At 38.9% G+C, this 18,376-nt stretch overlaps 1 protein-coding gene across 2 annotated transcripts in view; it reads right to left on the reverse strand.

The window, feature by feature from the left end:
* Nucleotides 1-18,015, reverse strand: part of oga (O-GlcNAcase) — a 53,794-nt gene extending 35,779 nt beyond the window's left edge. For both annotated transcript variants that reach the window (XM_060842193.1, XM_060842192.1), the window contains exons 1-8: nucleotides 17,533-18,015; nucleotides 8,611-8,662; nucleotides 7,947-8,044; nucleotides 6,684-6,814; nucleotides 4,025-4,196; nucleotides 2,689-2,787; nucleotides 1,505-1,789; nucleotides 5-163 (exon numbers count right to left, since the gene is read on the reverse strand). In XM_060842193.1, coding sequence (XP_060698176.1) covers nucleotides 5-163; nucleotides 1,505-1,789; nucleotides 2,689-2,787; nucleotides 4,025-4,196; nucleotides 6,684-6,814; nucleotides 7,947-8,044; nucleotides 8,611-8,662; nucleotides 17,533-17,839 — 1,303 coding nt within the window. In that variant the 5' untranslated portion in view covers nucleotides 17,840-18,015. The remainder of the gene's footprint in view (nucleotides 1-4; nucleotides 164-1,504; nucleotides 1,790-2,688; nucleotides 2,788-4,024; nucleotides 4,197-6,683; nucleotides 6,815-7,946; nucleotides 8,045-8,610; nucleotides 8,663-17,532) is intronic.
* Between the last annotated feature and the right edge of the window lie 361 nt (nucleotides 18,016-18,376).

The following is an 18,376-nucleotide window of genomic DNA, read 5'->3' on the forward strand; positions in this document are numbered from 1 at the left end:
TTACAGTTGTACTGATGTGGCACTCCAAATTCCTGCAGCCATTCTGATATAGCCATCTTCAAAGCCATCTGAGGACTGTACAAGACATCCATTTCTATCTCCTCATCACTACCTTCATTTTCAAGTTTGATCTGGATGGACACCGTACTCTCTTCTGTGTCAGCTGGAGTAAATGAAGTTACAGATATTGTATTATACAGCCAAAAAACAAAGTCACAAGCATAAAAGAAATCAAATGAGACACAAACGGGCTCGATAGGGACCAACTCCAGCCACAGGGGAGAACAAAATGGGTCAATGACATTGTTGCCAAGACATCAGTATAGCAAATTAAGAGATATATTTACTAGAGTACCTTACAGGAAAAGGTGCAATTATTGGAATTACTGATTGCTAGCTAGACACCTCATTGCATCCTACTAATATTAAAGTGACAATTCTATCATGTTCAACATGTTGCTGCAATATATAGTCAGATCTGAGCTTCAATTTCTGATCTGGTCAGAGTTAAAAGATCTTGCTGTTGTATCTATCCATATTCAACATTCTATGCTTCAGGAAAATACAAGAAAGACATGCACAAATCTGACCAAGTTTACATATCTCCTCATTCGTTAGAAAGTTGTGATAATGCAAGTCTGGATTTTGTTGTGTTCTCATGATGAAAATCTGCTACCATTACTGGTTTAGGATTACAAAGAACAGATAGTGAGGTACAGGAAGATAAGACAGTAGTCAAAGTCAGACAGCACAGAAACAATCATACACTAATTACTCATTTGTTTTTTGTTCAGTGGAATAACTGGATAAAGTCACAGAGAAATTGGCACCTCCCTGGGGCAAAATGGACTTCTGATGTACACAATAGCAATATAGTCAATCATGAAAATCTAAAATTAAAACAGATAATATTGGAACTAATCAGCAGATCCGATAGCATCAGACACTGAAGCAAAGTTGATGCTACAGATAAATACCTGTTTGCTGGCGTTGTAACAGAAATTGGCCATTGAATACAATCATAGCTGATCAAACACTTCAATACTATGCACCCTTCCTCATTACCATACATCACTGGTAATCAGAAATCAATCGCTATCTTAAATATATACAAATCTCCAGAGTCCTCTTTTGTAGAGAATGACAAAGGTTCACAATCCTGAGCTTTAAAAAAAATTCAACTGATTTCAGACATTAGTGACATTAATATGTTTTTCTTTCACCACAATGCTGTCAAGACATTGATGCATATTTCCTATGTTTCTGCTTTATACTCCAATGCTTGTAGGTTAAATTTCCCACCTAACAGCTCATGACAATACCTTTGCAACAACAATGGGTCAAGACAGTGACTCTCTATTGCTTTGGAGGGAAAGAGAGGGTGGACATAAATGTTGGTCTTACATAAACCCCATGAATTAATTCAACAATTACAAGAGTTCAGTTGTGCGTCCACCCTCAGGCAACACACAGAAGCAGATGAAGTTTCATCCATTGTACTCACTCATCACAACATCTTTTCTCACACCATTCATGTTGGATTTGTACCAAGTAGCCAGTGTGTGAATGGCAACAAAATTCCCTTCAAATTCACAGTTAGGGTTCGTCAGCACTCCTTTCAGCCGCGGAATTAATTCAGTTGACCGCCCTTTGTAAGGTCCAAGGAAGAGGCGCTTCTGATCATAATCATTAGCATGCAGATTGTCCCAGATAAGAGGGGGCCTCTTCAGTATTTTGGTGACTTCTTCAATGGATTCCACAGAGATGTCTTTGGAGACCACCTTTGGACCTAAAGATTAAGCAAAGATTAATTTCTCAAAAAGTATTTAGAACCCATTTCACAGACTAGTAAAACAGACTAGAACCCTTAAATTGAAAAATATTATATGGAGCAAATAAGCACCTGTCAACAAGCAGTTCACATCACCTTTTTGGGCAATACTCTAGTCGCAACCAAATACACAAAGCCTGGAAATTTCAACATAAACACAATCTATTTCTACTCAGAAGCATCCAGTCTAATGCCATTTTACCACTTATGCCTTTTATCTTTCAAAATTCTTTAAAAATGTATACTTAATTTCTCTTCAAATTTCCTGATAAACACTGCCTCAGTGTTGACAGTTTTATTTCACAAACAGACCTTTTTGCCCAACTGGTCTACCCCACTTCTTACTAATGTACTTCTTACTAATGTATTCCATTACTTCAGCAGCTTTTAGTCTGGAAAGGATTCTTTGCATGTTTTGACCGATTTTGTCTTTAAGACTCAGTTGTGCTTATTCACCACATGCAAATTTTCTATTGTTTGTTTGGTCACATACTCAAGTATATATAGCTTCTGCTGGATTTCTCCCTTAACTTTTGCTACTCTAATAAGCTCAGTTCCAAGTTCTCTCATTTGAGGGGCAGGAGAGATTTATAAATTAAAATTATTCTGCGCCAAGTACTGGTGTAATTCCAATTAGAAAGATCTACGCAGCTGTAGTTTAGAATGGATGTCACTACAAATTCACAGCTCCAAGACAAAGCTATTCAATTCAAAATATGGGTTTAAATTGACATAGCTGGAAAAGGATCACAAGCAGGATGCTTTACTTTAAATAAAAAGCTACAATGACATAGTAACCATCTAGCAAGCTAAACTCACCAAATGCAAGAACAGATTACTACAAGTATAGAGCTCACCAGTCCACAATACATCGATGCCAGGAAGTAGTTTATCTCCAACTGTCCGAAGGTATGGAGAGTGTGCAACGTTAGGGTAGCAAAAGGTTCCACAGTACTCTGAACAAGATTAATTTTTTGAAAATAAATCAGGATTCATCACAAATATAATGCATAAGTAATGTAAACATTCACCAGTAAACCCAAAGAGAAATCACAGTTCATTAAAAATTGTACAGGCAAATAACTACAAAGGGGAGTAATAGCAGCTCTCCAGTCTGAGATCTCAAGCTCCGAACAATTTTATTCTCCACTTTGAATGCCACAAGTTTGTCTTTTATAATTTGTCAAAAATAAAAAGCACAAAGCGCATACCTAAAAAGAGAATACCAAATTTACCTAACCTGCTGGGCCAATTGTTCCCTTCCTTTCAAGAGCTTCAACTTAAGGCTAGAGATGGCTTTAATTCGCCAACTGCAACTCCATTGAACATGGAGTAGCAACATAATGATATAACACTACTGCCTTGTAAGCCAACAAACAAACAGATGCCACAAAAAATCATGAGTGTTTACACAAAGATACTATTTTTTTCCCCAGTAATTCTAGGACTCTACATATGGAAATTGGATTTTGTTTCATCTGTACTTTGCCATGGTTCTAGACTAAGCTGCTTTTACATACTATATTTTGCTTTAATAAACAAAGCTGATTTGGACATGTACTGAAATTTAGTGACATTTCCCACAACACCCTCATTTAGAATGGTTCCAATCAGTAATGCATTTAAAAATGTGAACTCAACAAAATTTTCACGGTGCAAAAAACCTACGAAGTGTCTTCACCGCTGCTCGGAGGTTCTCTGATTTTCTTATTAATACATTTGCATCAAATTCAGGTATAAATCTGACGAGTGCTTACTCAGATTTTTTTGGTATTAATCTCTAGACCCACCACCAAGCAAAAGGCCATTTATAGCAGAAGCAAAGTCAAAAACACAACATTGCATGCTTCTTTTGTACAATTGCCAATCAGCAAACCTTCTTGTTATTAACATTAAAAGTGAACGACTAAGTTCAGAAAATGTACATTTACCAAGACTCAGTTGAAATTTGTCCCAATTCTGCATGCTTATACATTAGTAAACATGTCCCTATACTGCATTCAGCACATCTTTGAAAGTAGTCAATGTCAAACACATGTTACAGCAGTGCATGGAACTGCTTGTGTTTTTTGGGAAGAAAAACAAAAGCAATGTGTAAAATTAAGAACACAACAATTCTAGACTTAATGATAACGGAGTTTTAGTTACATTGTTCCATTTTGAAATAGTGCTCAATTTGCGGTGTCCACCTACCTGTAGGACAGAACAAAAAATGCTCTGGCTCCCCCAAGTACTGATAGATCTCATTAGTAACAGACAGCTGTGCATGTGCAAATGAGCTGAACACCTCTTTGTCTGCTGGGCACATATTGTGGTCAATGTCATCAAATAGCAGTGCATAAGACTTGCATCCAAACTGTGACACCTATAAAACACAGACTTTCAGAGCCTATTGTGGCAGACTAAAAACAACAAATGGACTTTTTTAAAGATGCATGAAATACAACAAGATCAGTTTTTAAAAAGTTTACTTTTCTGTTTGAAGTGCAATAAAAACATCGATGTTTTAAAACTGGCAAGGCACTCAACCCAGAAGGTGCCATCTCAAATGGAGCTGGGGTGGGTGGAGCATTTAAATGAGATAAAAGAAAAAGGGGGAAAAAATCACAACAAAAGAAACTTATAAAGACTTCGGAGCACTGAGTCGCAACTCTAACACACTTCATTGAATCTCTGAATTATGCAGCCCAGAACAGGGTCCATTAAATCTGTTCCACCAAAAATTATACTACCCGACAATATGGGTCTAGTGTAGGAAAGTAGGACTAACCTTCAATGTTGTGACATTTCAAGTATTTAGTCAAGCACTTTTTAAACGTTTGAGGTTTCTCGCCTTAACTACCCTCTCAGCCACCACTCTGGTGGAAGAGGTCTTTTCCCTCAAATCCTCTCTGAACCTCTCGTCTTGCTCCCTCTTGCTTTTGACCATTTGACGAAGGCGAATAGTTGCTTTCTACTCACCCAGCCCACAACCCTCAATCTAGGTCCCTCTCAGCCTTCTTTGCTCCAAAGAAAGCAACCTGAACTTATCCAGTCTTTCTTCATGCTGAAGTGCTCCATCCAGGCAATAGCTGATGAACTTGCTTCACATCCCCTCTAGCGCAATCCATTCTATCTACCAAGTGGTGACCAGAACTGCACACAGTACACCAGCTATGCTGCAAAGAGTTCTGCATAGCTCCAACATGATCTGTGTTCTTTTAATCTATGCCACAACTGGAAGTCAAAATGACCCACATACCTCAACCATCCTATTAACCTGTCCTGCTCAGGGATCTATGGACAACTACAGCCGGATCCCTCTTCCTCAGCTGCCTAGTGTCTTGATATTCATTGAGTAATCCCTCACCATGAGGATTTTTCCAAAATGTCTCACCCAGATTTATCAGGGTCAGGTTCCATCTGCCACTGATCTGTCCATTTCACCTTCTATATTCTCCTGTAACCAAACACCTTTCCTCCTCACTATCAAACCTCCAACCAATCTTGGTATCATCCATTAACTTACTAATCAACTCCCTTACATTCTCATCCACATTTATAAATATCACCAACCCTTGGCACACTGGACTCCAGTCACACTAGTAATGCATGGCAAGAATTTACTTCACTCTCCACCAACTGTCTTCTGCTACCGCAAGGAAAACCATAAACAGAGAAACAGAAAAGATAAGTGCACGTCCAGGTGAAAGAAGCATCATTGAAAATGCCCTACATTTAAGGTTGAATGGATACACTTGAACAGACTAAGAGGAAAATCAGGTAAACAAATGAATGCGAAGAGCATAGAGACACAGGTAAGGGAGAGGAAAGAAAGTTGAGCATTACAGCATATGAGAAAGAGAGAGAGAGAGATGAAATGCCAACGCCAGCTCTAATACACTCCCTTCAATAGTTTAAGCAGCTCAAACAATATTCCAGTGGCTTACGTGCATAATTTATCAGGTGTTGCACTGTTAGAAATGGGCAAAAGTGTTGTTTTTGCAGATATAGAAAAAGCATACAGAAAAGGGGTACAGCAAGAGAACTACTAACTCTGCAGGTATCTAGGGAAGAGTACCTCTACTTTTCAGTGCATAATTATGGATGATTAAGTACTAATTTTAATGTAGATTTATTAAAGAAAATAATTCCTTTTACCATAATGTTTAAAGCAACAGTTCCAGCAAAAAGCTAAGATTACTGAAACATATAAGCGAAGCATGAAAAAGATACATTGTTAAGATGTATGTACAAGAATGGAATGTACCTATGGATAATGAAAGAAGTTACAGAGGGGAACATGGAGATAAGAATTTAGCCTTATGACAGCACGTGCAAGGGGAAATTGCCAACTTGGAAAGAAAAGGGCAATGGGCGTGGAGCATCGATGGGTAGAGGCGAAATAGTAAGAGAGATTGGGTAATTAGGAGTCTGGAGAGATGACCTCAATCAGCTCAAAGGGTATAACTGTACACTAACCCAAGTTCTAATTTGCTTTCATTTGCCTATGCAATTGAAGCCCTTACTTGCAAGTTCGTAATAAATTGTCTTGTTTCCAGTTTTGGTGGTCTCATCTAAATTTTATTGAATTTTGTTTCTAACAACTGGAACAAAATTGCTATCCACTATGTACGCACCAGCAGGTCATATCACAGTTTTGTATTCAACCAGCAGTTCATGTCTCTTCTCCTCATTGCCATCCTACCCACCACCCCAACCCTCAGGTGAGCATTAGAGATCCATGACACTGTAGAACACAAGACAGAAGATAATCTATAAAATTCTCAAATATTTGTGTGAATTACCAACTTGTGCCAAAGTTACTATAATCACTCACTTCAAGAATTAAAAACGTTAGAAAAATACTCACCTGATCCAATTTACGCTTCAGGGTAGCAACTTCTTTCTGATTTGAGAATGTGATGTCAAGACCAGGTGATATGGCATAAACAAACTCAATATCATGTTCTTTTGCAGCAGATATTAACTGCATCAATTGTTCTGGAACAGATGAGATCACATTATGGACAAGCAACAAGAGAGGAAAAAATCTCAATGCTAGAAAGGAGACAACAATGCAGAGCCAACTCAGTAGACATATAAAAGCCTTATAAAGCATTTGATGGCAAATGCTCAGATTCCACTGGTAGTGATGGGTAGAGGCAATACAATTTCCACCCTCATCTACTTCTGGACAGAAAGGATATAATCCCAACATCAAACAAATACAGCACTTTGCAAAGGATTGCCAGGTTAGCTTTTTGGAAATCTCTTTTTAGACATTAAATGGTCTCAGAGAAGGAGAATTACATCCATGTTTTACAGTGTTGCTGTAGAATTCACTACTTAACCAAACTAATGATATGACAAACATGAAGGACTGCTGACATTCTGTCTGTGGTTTGCTCAATGGTGTCATGACAGAGAGCCCTTAATTGCTGCTTTCATATTAGTTACCAATATACAGATTAAGTTTAACTCATAGCACAAATCTGTAACCTTAGCTCAAAACAGGTGACCTACCTCCTCAAATCCTAGACATTAAATATCACCTCCTTTGTACTGATTTCACTGTAACACATGGCAACTTCACTGTAACTGTTACCAAACCTGAACTCTTTTTAATAGTCGACTAAGTAAATATGCATACAGAAGCCAAAAAGACAAATCATTCACACTTTAATGGACAGTATTACTTTGAAATTTCACTACTGCACATAAAGCTGTTTTCATAAAACTGTCGCTTGTTACTATAAGACAAATACAGCCTAAATAAGAAGTTAAACTGGTGGATTGTCTTGGTCAAATGTGTTCTTTTGAGTGCCAGTTTTAAGAATTGACTCCCGCATCAATCATAATGGGGAGCGAAGTCGAAAACACCAGAATGAAATGTCAGATTTTTGAAGTTATGTGGATAGAGTACAAAAGTGAAGATGTGATCCAAAGTCACTCAGCAGATTACTGAGAGAAACAGTAGGCTCACGCCATTATGTGGTCTATTTCAGCCTTTTCTTACATTGCTCATGCCTTCAGCAATATCTTCAAACTAAAAGATAACTCCTGCTTTTCTTAAAGAGAGCTAACATGCAAAGAAGTGGCAGCAATTCTGGGAACACCACACTACAGGGCTCACCTGCTTCTTCAACAGAGTACATTTCCCGCCAGAACATCCTGTGCTTGTAATCATCCTTTGGTGCATATAGATAGGTGTTCAAGCCCCACTTGCGCATTCTGTTGAATGAGGTGACCAACATTAGATGTACAAATGAAACTCCCTCATCAAAAGCATCCAAAGTGAAGAGTACTGAACACAAACTGGGTTACAATAACTGATGACAGGAAAGATTGGAAAAACCCAAGATATTCACTCTTAACAGTGGCAATTTAGAAGGGATTATTGTGTAACTATTGAAAGAGGAAGTTGTAAGTTCAAAACATGCTAGACAAAATTAGGAGAAACACAAACATAACACAAGCTCAAAAAGTAAACTAACAAATTTAGGACACTTAAGACATTCATTCAGGAAAGTGGTCAAATTTCAAATTAATTTCCCAGTAACCAAAATAGGTGAAAGCTTTAGAATCAAGTTAGATTGGTTTAAATGGAGAAAGTAGCTTTTATCATTCAGCATTTATCATCAAGCATAGATTTGGTTAAGACATCTAGAAGGGAAAGCAAGTTCTCTTAAAGGTTCTGTTCTAACACTATTTTGAGAATTCTTGAACAGTCACCTATTAAGCTTATTTAGCGATGTGCAATTAGAAGGCTATGTGGGCACTTATACTGGAAACCTTACCTTCGGAACAGTTCCTTCCTCTGCTCCATGCTCCAAGGACGGCCATAAAATCCTAAGAAAAAGCAAAACTGGACATCAAAATGAATTCAATTACTTAAGATAATTCAACTTAATTTGATTAATAGAAGTGCCCAAAAGATTGAAACTCTCAGTAACAGTTTTAAATTGTAATCAGGAAGGAAAACAAAAGTACAAAGCAAAATAAAGCTGTCACATTACAGAATTGTGACAGGGTGCCATGATGGCTCAGTGGTTCGCATTGCTGCCTCTCAGCACCAGGGACGTGGGTTTGATTCCAACCTCCAGCGACTGTGTGGAGTTTGCACATTCTCCTAGCGTCTGCATGGGTTTCCTCTAGTTGCTCCGGTTTCCTCCCACAGTCCAAAGATGTGCATGCTAAATTGCCCATGGAGCTCAAGGATGTGTAGGCCAGGTGCATTAGTTAGGGGAAAACGTAGAGTAGTACGTTAGGGGAATGGGTCTGGTCTGGGTCGGATACTCGGAGGGTTGGCATGGATCTGTTGGGCCAAATGGCCCATTTCTGCACTGTAGGGATTCTACGATTATGGTGAAAACTTTTACATGATTGTACAAGCTCAGCAAGAACCACAAAATAGAAGTATCAATACATTTGCCATTGTACTTTGTTTTCAAATCCACCTTTAGAAAATTGATGCTTCGCTGCACTAATGTCATAGCCCAAAAGGTTAGTTACTAAATAGAATAATTTTCAAAAACATTTTCACAAGCATTTTGCTGTAATGTTCCACACAAAGAATTTAGCTCCTAACCCAACAATTAAATCTTGTTTAATAACCTGAATTGTCAGGACTGCCATCTTTCAGGTGAGGACTGAGTGCCTCAGTTCAACAAGTGTCTTGTCCAAGTCACGAAGTGTGATGGAATACTTTTCACTTGCATGCATGAATCCAGCTCCAGCAGCTTACAGGATAAAGCATCCTATTCACTATATTAAACAACCCCACGCTCCATTTCAATAGTGGCAGCCATGTGCTACCATATAAAAAGATACAGTGCTGCAACATTGGTAGTACCTTTGAACCTCTGTCACCAGGTGGGACAGAGGGTGCTGAAACAGGTCATACCATCACCAAGCCACACATGGATCTACATGGTCATTTCTTCATTGCCGCTGGGTTAAAGCCTGGGGACACCCTTCCTAAAATCACTTATCAAATACATTGACTAAAGAGGCCAGAAAGTTTTAATGATGTGGAATTTGCAGGTTCACTGTCTATTACTGACATGGGTGCAAATGTTTACTGCATATTCTCAAAACTTTGAAGGGGGCAGGCAAGTTGATATGATGCTCAATAAAACACATGGTGTACCTGTCTTTTTATTCAGTACCCTTACTTACAAAAAGGTAATAAAAGTAATTCTCGACCTTTATAAAACACTTGTTGAAAAATGTGATGCTGTGAAAACACAGCAGGCCAGGTAGCATCTGAGGAGCAGGAGAATCAACGTTTTGGGCATAAGCCTTCTTCCAGCATCACATTTTTCAACTCTGGTCTCCAGCATCTGCAGTCCTCACTTTCTCCTCCTTTACAAAACACTTGTTAGGCCTTGCATAACTATGCACAATTCTAACCACTATAATTCAGAAAGTACGTCAATGCCTTGGTCAAAGTACAGAGCGGGTGTCCCAGGGTTAAGCACTTGGCTCGCATGGGTTTGTTCTCCAAAGGAGGACAGATATCAAGGAGACTTAGTTTGTATACCTCTACCTTTATCGGTAAACAGGTATCATAACCTAACATGACAAAAAACTAACAGAAAGTTAAGAGAAATCTTTAGGGCGTGATATGGTGCAGAATGTTTTCCAAAAGGATGGTGGACACAGATGGTAACTGAATATGAACTTAATCAAAGTTAATGATGGTGAGGCTGGAATGTGGAGCGAAACTGGACAGCTCTTTCAAAGAATGAATCAGGTGACTTCCTTTTATGCTGATTTGATATGATGATTAGTAATTGATACTGTCACTGGAATATCTAGACATGATTTTCAGCTGCATTTTGTACACATTACAATCTGATTTAAACAATGATCATCCACAAATATCCCTAAAGACAGGGGTCATTATCTTGTCAACTTGAGAATCAATTAAAACACCAAGTTCAACGTCACCATTCAGGAAGTCACTAATGACCCGTTAAGTTTATGTTTTGAATCCTGTCACAAATAGGAAAAAGGGATGCACAGTATGCACAAATTGCCTAGGTTCAAATTACTCCATTCTTACGTGTATTTTAAATGAAAACTACTATTACTTCCCCAACTGTCAAAAGGAAAAATGCTGAAATTTTAGTTAATAGCAGCCTTTCAGTCACATCTACTTCATCTAACTTTGTCACTTGAGGGAAGAAAACATTCCTCTTGCTTCTGCAAAATAAGTCAAATATTCAATAGAAAAATAATTAGCATCCTAATATCACTGAATGACTCAGTGGCAACATGAAAAATTATAGTTCACAGAATCCTAAGTTCCTAACTGTATGCTGGATAGATTTGTGCCTGGTGAGATACTCTGGTGTTAGAAGTCTACAGTGTATTGAATTAGTGATCTTGAGTGGGGGAAATCTATTCCACTTCTGCACTCAAACAATACAAAAGCCACTACCCTGTTTATCAAACACTTGAGAGATGCAACTAGCCCAAGTTTGGGAAGGAAAGCAATAGATAAAACAAATTAACCGATTCTCTCCAGCTTTGTTACATGTTGCGAACATAGAAAGATTATCCTACATCATAATACAGAGAAACCTCAATTATCCAGCATTCGAGTATTGTATTACCCGGCAAGAGAGAAAATTCAAAACTTTTTGCCCAAATCTAAGTATTTCGACTTCTAAATCAAGTTTCAGTACTTACATTTGTGAATTGTTCTTCTCCCCCCCCCCCCCATTAAATATGCACCTCAAGTTAGAAAAGTATGGAGAGACTTGATTGAAACAAAAGGTCCGGAGGGGTCTTCGATAGGGTGGACGTGAAAAAGATACTTCCTCTAGAAAGTGACGTAGAACAAGAATTCCCCATTTGAGCTGGGATAAGTCATAATTTCTCAGGGTCATGAGTATTTGGAACTTGCCAAAGGTAGCAGAAGCAGAATTCTTGAGCACTTTTAAGGCAGAGGCAAATGGATTCTTGATGAGCCCTAATCCTATTGAATGACAACCTTTACTATCTTCACCCGTTTGTTACTACAGAATATCAAATCCAAAATTTCTTCCATAAACACTGGGAAGAGCAACATCCAACAGTTTTATAGTTTGCAACGCTAATGGGGAATACCATGAAACGGTCAGGTTCCTGCTACAAGCAAGGAGGAAACTGATTTGAAGAATCACAGAAAAGATGTTCCAATCACAATACTGGTCTTGATTCACAAAATAGTTAAACAGCTTTGTACTAGTAAGCAGAAAAGGAAAATAAACTTGTAAAACATGACAATAATTGAATACATGACTCCTACTCAGGATAAAAGCAGCTCAATAGGTTGATTACTTTATTTCATTGAGAGAAATACAGTAATCATGGTGCAATCATGAAAATGTTTGACAGACAAGACAAAAAAATGTTGCCAATTATTTATGATTTCTCACCTTTAAAGCCTAATCGAACAGATTTTGGTAGTGTGACAATGTCACTGGACAAGCAATTCAAAAGTCCAGTTTGGTATTCTGGGGACATGGGTTCAAATCCTAACATGGCAGAGAGATTTGATTTCTATAAAAATTTGCAATTCAAAAACTAGCCTGATGGATTTTTGTTTAAATATAAACCTGGTTCACTCGTGTCCTGTGCCTGATCTGCCTGACACGTGATCTCCAAAGTGTTTGATTCATAGCTGCCTTTTGAAATGGTCCTGCAAGCCATTCAGTTCAAGGGCAAATAGGGATGGACACATCAGAGAAGCACTATGCAAGGAAAGAAAAAGCCCAAGATGATGGCTGCCTCTAATAAATTCAACAGAAGCTTCAAAAATATCTAGAGGACGTGTTTTCACCTTTCAAGTCAGTGTATTTTACACTAAGAAAGTTTTGAAAGTAAGTGAATTTTCCTCAGAAATACAGAAGTAGAGATTCTTTTGGCATTCTACATTCAACCACACCAAGAACAAACAATCTGCTGTCAGAATTGAGAGCTTTGCTTCCACACAAATGTCTTAGGAGTATTTAATATCTTTCCCATGGGCAAGATTTTCAAGCAGGATAATAGTTTATCCAATAAAATATAAATCAAAATTAGCAACTGGTAGATTATTTGAAGTAAAGCAGTCAACCAAGAGGGAACCTGCATTCCTGCCAATGCTAGCACAGAAAACAGGTATATCCCGATGGGGCGGGGGGGGGAGAGTGAGAGGGAGAGAGAGAAAGAGTGAGAGTGAGAGTAAAAATGTATCACTTCAGATCACATTTGTATGTCACAGCAACACTCCAAATAATTCACACAATGAGCATTACCAACAATAAAATAGTTTGAAGTCAAATGGCTCAATTGAAGAACATTTTATGTGATAGCTTCCATTAGCAAGAGGATTAGTTCACATTAGGTAAAATGAGTAGTTGAGTTTTACTTTCAAAGTATACCTGAACTAATACAGCAAATAAACATGGAACAATTCGAATATCTTTACATGCAACAACACACACCACATGGCTTTTTGTCAATCGAAGCGGTCAATGGAATTACAGCCTCGTCACCTATATCCGCTGGTCTACGGAAAGCTCCCAGGTTACGAACAGTCTATACTTATGAACCGACCTCCTGCTTCTAATTTTTAAAACATTATTTTCAAAAATCTGAGTTATGTACATGTTTCATCCTAACGAACAGGTGGACTAATTAGACCGTATCTGTTCTGACTTACGCACAAATGCGGAGTACGAACAGCGGAAAAAACGGAACTGTCATAACCTGGGGATTTCCTGTATTTAGAATAACAATTGTATTATGGGAGTTCACAGACATAAGTATTATGCTGTTTGGGATTTTTGATGTCACGAAATGAATAGGCAATGGCGACCCATCGAGTCAGCATAACTATCACATTGCAGGACAAGAGCCTGAAGCAACAATTCAAACAGTATAATTCGAGTATTTGATTACTACGGCAATGATTTGTAGAATGAATATCAAATGGATGTAGCATAAAGGCTTTGAAAGGAAAACAAACTACTAATACATGCTAATTTAAAAATCAGGAATCCTTGCAGCTCATTTTACTGACAACTGTCATTGCAAGCCCGTGCATTCCAATTCCATTACTAAGCAATCACTACCCATGACAATATAATTGAACTACATAACACGCATAATTTGAATTGACCTATGATCTTCACAGAGGGCTGAAATTAAGATGTCAAGCCCGCTCAATGATTAGCCTATTCTACAGTACACAATATCACAATTTTTGTTGCCTGTCAAAACAAAATGCAAACAGCAATGAAAGCATTTTTTTAAAAAAAACTACAAATGTAACAGGTATATTAGATCAAATTTTATCCATTCTACAATTCTACCTGCACAACTGTAAGCACAATTAAAAGCTATTCTCAGTCGAAACTTTAAAGAAAGTATGGAAAAGTTTAAACTCCTCCAATGCTGTCTGAACTGCCGTGCTTTTCCAGCACCACTCTAATCTAGACTCTGGTTTCCAGTATCTGCAGTCATTGTTTTTACCCCACTGAAACATGGCTCATGTTTCTACCAGCAGATTGGACATAGAGGGAAGAAACACAAAAAGGCTAAAAGTCAGAATTTCACTGAATGGGTTATGATACAAAGTTAAAGGAACGACAGGAAAAATTCTCTCCCTACATCTTTTCATTTTACACTATCGTGCAAGTTTTTTTCAACAATTAATTAAAGAGACATGGAGAACTGAACTGCCGATATTTGCTTAAAAACTACACAGCGAAGATAGATAGAAAGTCATACAGATTGGAAGCAAACCCTTCAGTCCAACTCATCTGCGACGATCACCACTTCCTCTGGCAGGTCATTCCATACATGTACCACCCTCTGCATGAAAATGCTACACCTCAAGTCCTTTTAAATCTTTCCCCTCTCACCTTAAACCTGTCTTCTAGTTTTGGGCACTACCCTCCAAGGGCAGAAACCTTGGCTATTCAGGTTATGCATGCCCCTTATGGTTTTAAAACCTCTACTCAGGCAAACGCTCCAGGTTAAAAAACATCCAGGCCTATTCAGCATCTCCTGCGAGGTCAAACCCTCCAGTCCCTGCAACATCATGGTAAATCTTTTCTGAACCCTCTCTAATTTAATATCCTTCTTAAATGCAGGGCGACCAGAACTGTACACAACACTCCAAGAGTGGTCTCAACCACAATATGACATCCCAATTCCTATACTTAATCATTTGAGGAATGAAGGCATGCATGCTAAATGTTTTTTCATCAGTGTAGCTGCGATGCAGCTTTTAAAAATTTGTGTACCTGAACCCCTAGATTTCTCTGTTCAGCTCTACCGTTAACATAATAACTCCTGCCTTTATTTGTTTTACCCAAATGCAATACCTCACAATTATCCAAATTAAACTCTATCTGCCATTCAGCCCAGCAAACAGTTCAATAACTTTGCCTTGCTTTCCTGTCAAAATTCAGAATGTATGGTGGAAGCAGAGACAGTGAAACGGAGACAATTTGAAACCACAATGGCAATTTTTAAAAATAAGCTTGTGAGGCAGGATATAGTAAAATGGATTGCTCTCAGAAGTGGCTTGGACTTGATAGACTAAATGACCATGACTCAATTATTCTGACTCAAATTGTAAGATCTGACAACTTTAAAAATCACTATTTCATCAACCCACTGAAATATTCAAATAAACAATCCGCAAATCAGAGGGTCAATGACAGTACAAAATAAATTTGCTCCAAACAGATTAAAAACATCCTGAAATAGTTATTAAAACATCCTGAGAAAGGAAATTTGAGATCCCACAGTATACCTGATTTTAAGTGATATAATCTATATTTTGCAATAAGACTATTGTTTTTTGCATTTTAAAAAAATCTAGATCTCGAAACAGAACATTATCTCCTGGGCCTTTTGTTTATACTGTTAGTCAAATACTATTGGTTTAAGACTTCAGAGCAGACATCTTGTGAGCTGTCCTGTCTCTTCCCCGTCATCACTGAAGCAGAACTTTGTCGTCACAGCAAGGGAACTTCAAACAAAATGTCTGCCTCTGAGCTGCTAAAAGCCTAATAACCTGGAAGTGGCTAACACAAGGGAAAGATTCGCTAATCAGTACAGAGATAAGATCTGAGAATTCAGTCCAACATTTTTCCATTTTAATTCTACAGTCAAACGTTCAGTGTCTAAACTAAAATGTAATTTTATGCCAAATTGTTCTCGTATTTCTACAAGAAACTACTCCTTCAAATATTAACATCTTTGTGTTGGTTTAATTTCACATAATGACCAAAGGTGCAAAAAACTCTTATACACTTAATTTTATTGATGAATAACCCAATACATTAAAATTAGGATTGCTTCCTATCGCTATATTATATGTGGCAAAATCTTCCTTTGTATGTAGATCCAATAATCTAAAATGTCTATTTTATTTCACCATGGTACAGCATTAATCCATTCAACAATATCTAACAGAACAAGCAATACAAAATTTAGCCCAAACACAAGACGACTTTTCACAGGAAAAAAGATGCATCAAAAGTTACAACTCAAACTAAAACAACTTTTTCACACAGGGGGTGGTACTTGTTGTAATGAGCTGCCAGAGGAAGTGGTGGAGGCTGGTATAATTGCAACATTTAAGAGGCATTTGAACGGGTAGATGAATAGGAAGGGTTTGGAGGGATATGGGCCAGGTGCTGACAAGTGGGACGAGATTGGGTTGGGATATCTGATCAGCATGGACAGGTTGGACCAAATGGTCTGTTTCCATGCTGTACATCTCTTACTCTACAGCAATAAAATTCTCTCTTGCAGGAGCACAATAGAAACTTACTATGCATTTCATTACTACCATGAAATTGATAAAAGTGATTGCCCATGCTGACTCAGCAAGATCAACCTGTGACTTAAAATATAGGTCTGCAAATTATGCATTACTAATTTGGTTTTGGCCAAATGGTGTCCACCCTCTACTTCCCCAAGATCACAAGTGAAGAGTTCCCCATTAAATATGGGACATGCGAGATTATAGTCAGGTTCAGTAGCCCTACTAGCATTCAGCATCCACCAACGATGACTTACTGTGCTCACAATTAGAAAGAGATCTTTGGACTTTGCTTTCTCTTTGACCTTGGAAGTGGCGATTTCAAGTTAAAAGACTTACCCAAGTTAGTACATGCAAAAAAGAAAGACCTGCCGGGCTACGTGAGTCTAACGCAGGTAGTAAGTGCCTCAAAAATAATATTCTTTCCTCCCGGGGTCGGGGAATGCAGGATAAGAATAAAAACATACTGATCAATACTGAAAAGAAAGTGAGATACGCACAACTGCATGTCCCACCAATCAACTAACCCCAAGCATTGACGATGATCAGCTTATGCTCGAAATGACGACTCTCTCTCGGATGCTACCTGACCTGCTGTGCTTTTCCAGCGCTACACTTCTAGAGTCTGATCTCCAGCATCTGTAGTCCTCACTTTCTCCTAATTAACCCCCGACAATGGAGTTAAGAGAAATGGAGCAGACTTCACCTTGCCCAGAGACAGGGCCATTATTATGTCACAAGTAACCACCGCCCTACCCTCGCATCAAAGAAAACAGCTTAACATCAAAACAAATCGCACTTTCGACACCATGTCGAAGAAATTTTGAAAACTATTAATGCCTTCCATCCAGTTAGCAGTAAAACACTGCTAGCATCAAGACATAGAGCGGGTGTCGATCCTTACCTTCCACGACGCCGCAGAGGAATTTCTTCTTCTCACTACCGACAGGATCAGGCCGTTGGGGCAGAGGGCGGTTATCAAGCCCGCCATTGGCCGTGACCGGCTCTTGAGGAGCCGACTCGGCAGAGGCGGCCACCGCATCGCCAGCCGGGCTGGAGTGGCCGGTCTCGGAGTCTGGAGGCCCGGGTGCCGATGCGGGAGCTGGGCTGGAGTCGGTGGGGGGTACAGAATCGCTGTCGCCCTCCTCCGGCCCTACGGCCGCCTTCTCTTTCTGCACCATCGACAGCTCGGGATGAGCGGATCCGCGCATCAAACCCAGGCAATTCCCTACACTGCGCCTGCCCACGCAAACAACAGTGTAACCTTAAAAATAAAAATAAACTTCGAAATATGCTTATATATGAAGTAATATTATCCCGTTCTATTATCGATATTAATTTTTTTCTCTTCAGACGCTCGCAACTCTTTGCCTTCCGTCCCTTGTTGTCCCCCAAAGCACGCTGGGACTACCCCGCCCCTTCCCTGTCCTCCGCATGCGCAGTACCTTCAACTGCCCCGCCTCAACACAAAAACCGCCTTAATTTTTCAGTCGCAGCTTCGCCTTTTAACTTGTCTGCTACGTTCACCCCGAAAACCTCCTGGGTTGTTGTTTATCTTAATGTTTTACTGTGGCTCATTGTCTCCGGTGAGGGTTGAATGATCAGACTGCGCATGTGCGTCATCGCTAGTGCCTCGAAGTCGTGATAGAAAATTGATTCTTTCCCCAAAGTAATTAGAGATTAATACATTCCTGTTGCTTTCATCCAGCCGTCCATCTTTGTTTTCGATGTTTCTCTCCCGTTTTTTA

Source organism: Hemiscyllium ocellatum, chromosome 22, assembly GCF_020745735.1.
Source record: "Hemiscyllium ocellatum isolate sHemOce1 chromosome 22, sHemOce1.pat.X.cur, whole genome shotgun sequence".
Lineage (NCBI taxonomy): Eukaryota > Metazoa > Chordata > Chondrichthyes > Orectolobiformes > Hemiscylliidae > Hemiscyllium > Hemiscyllium ocellatum.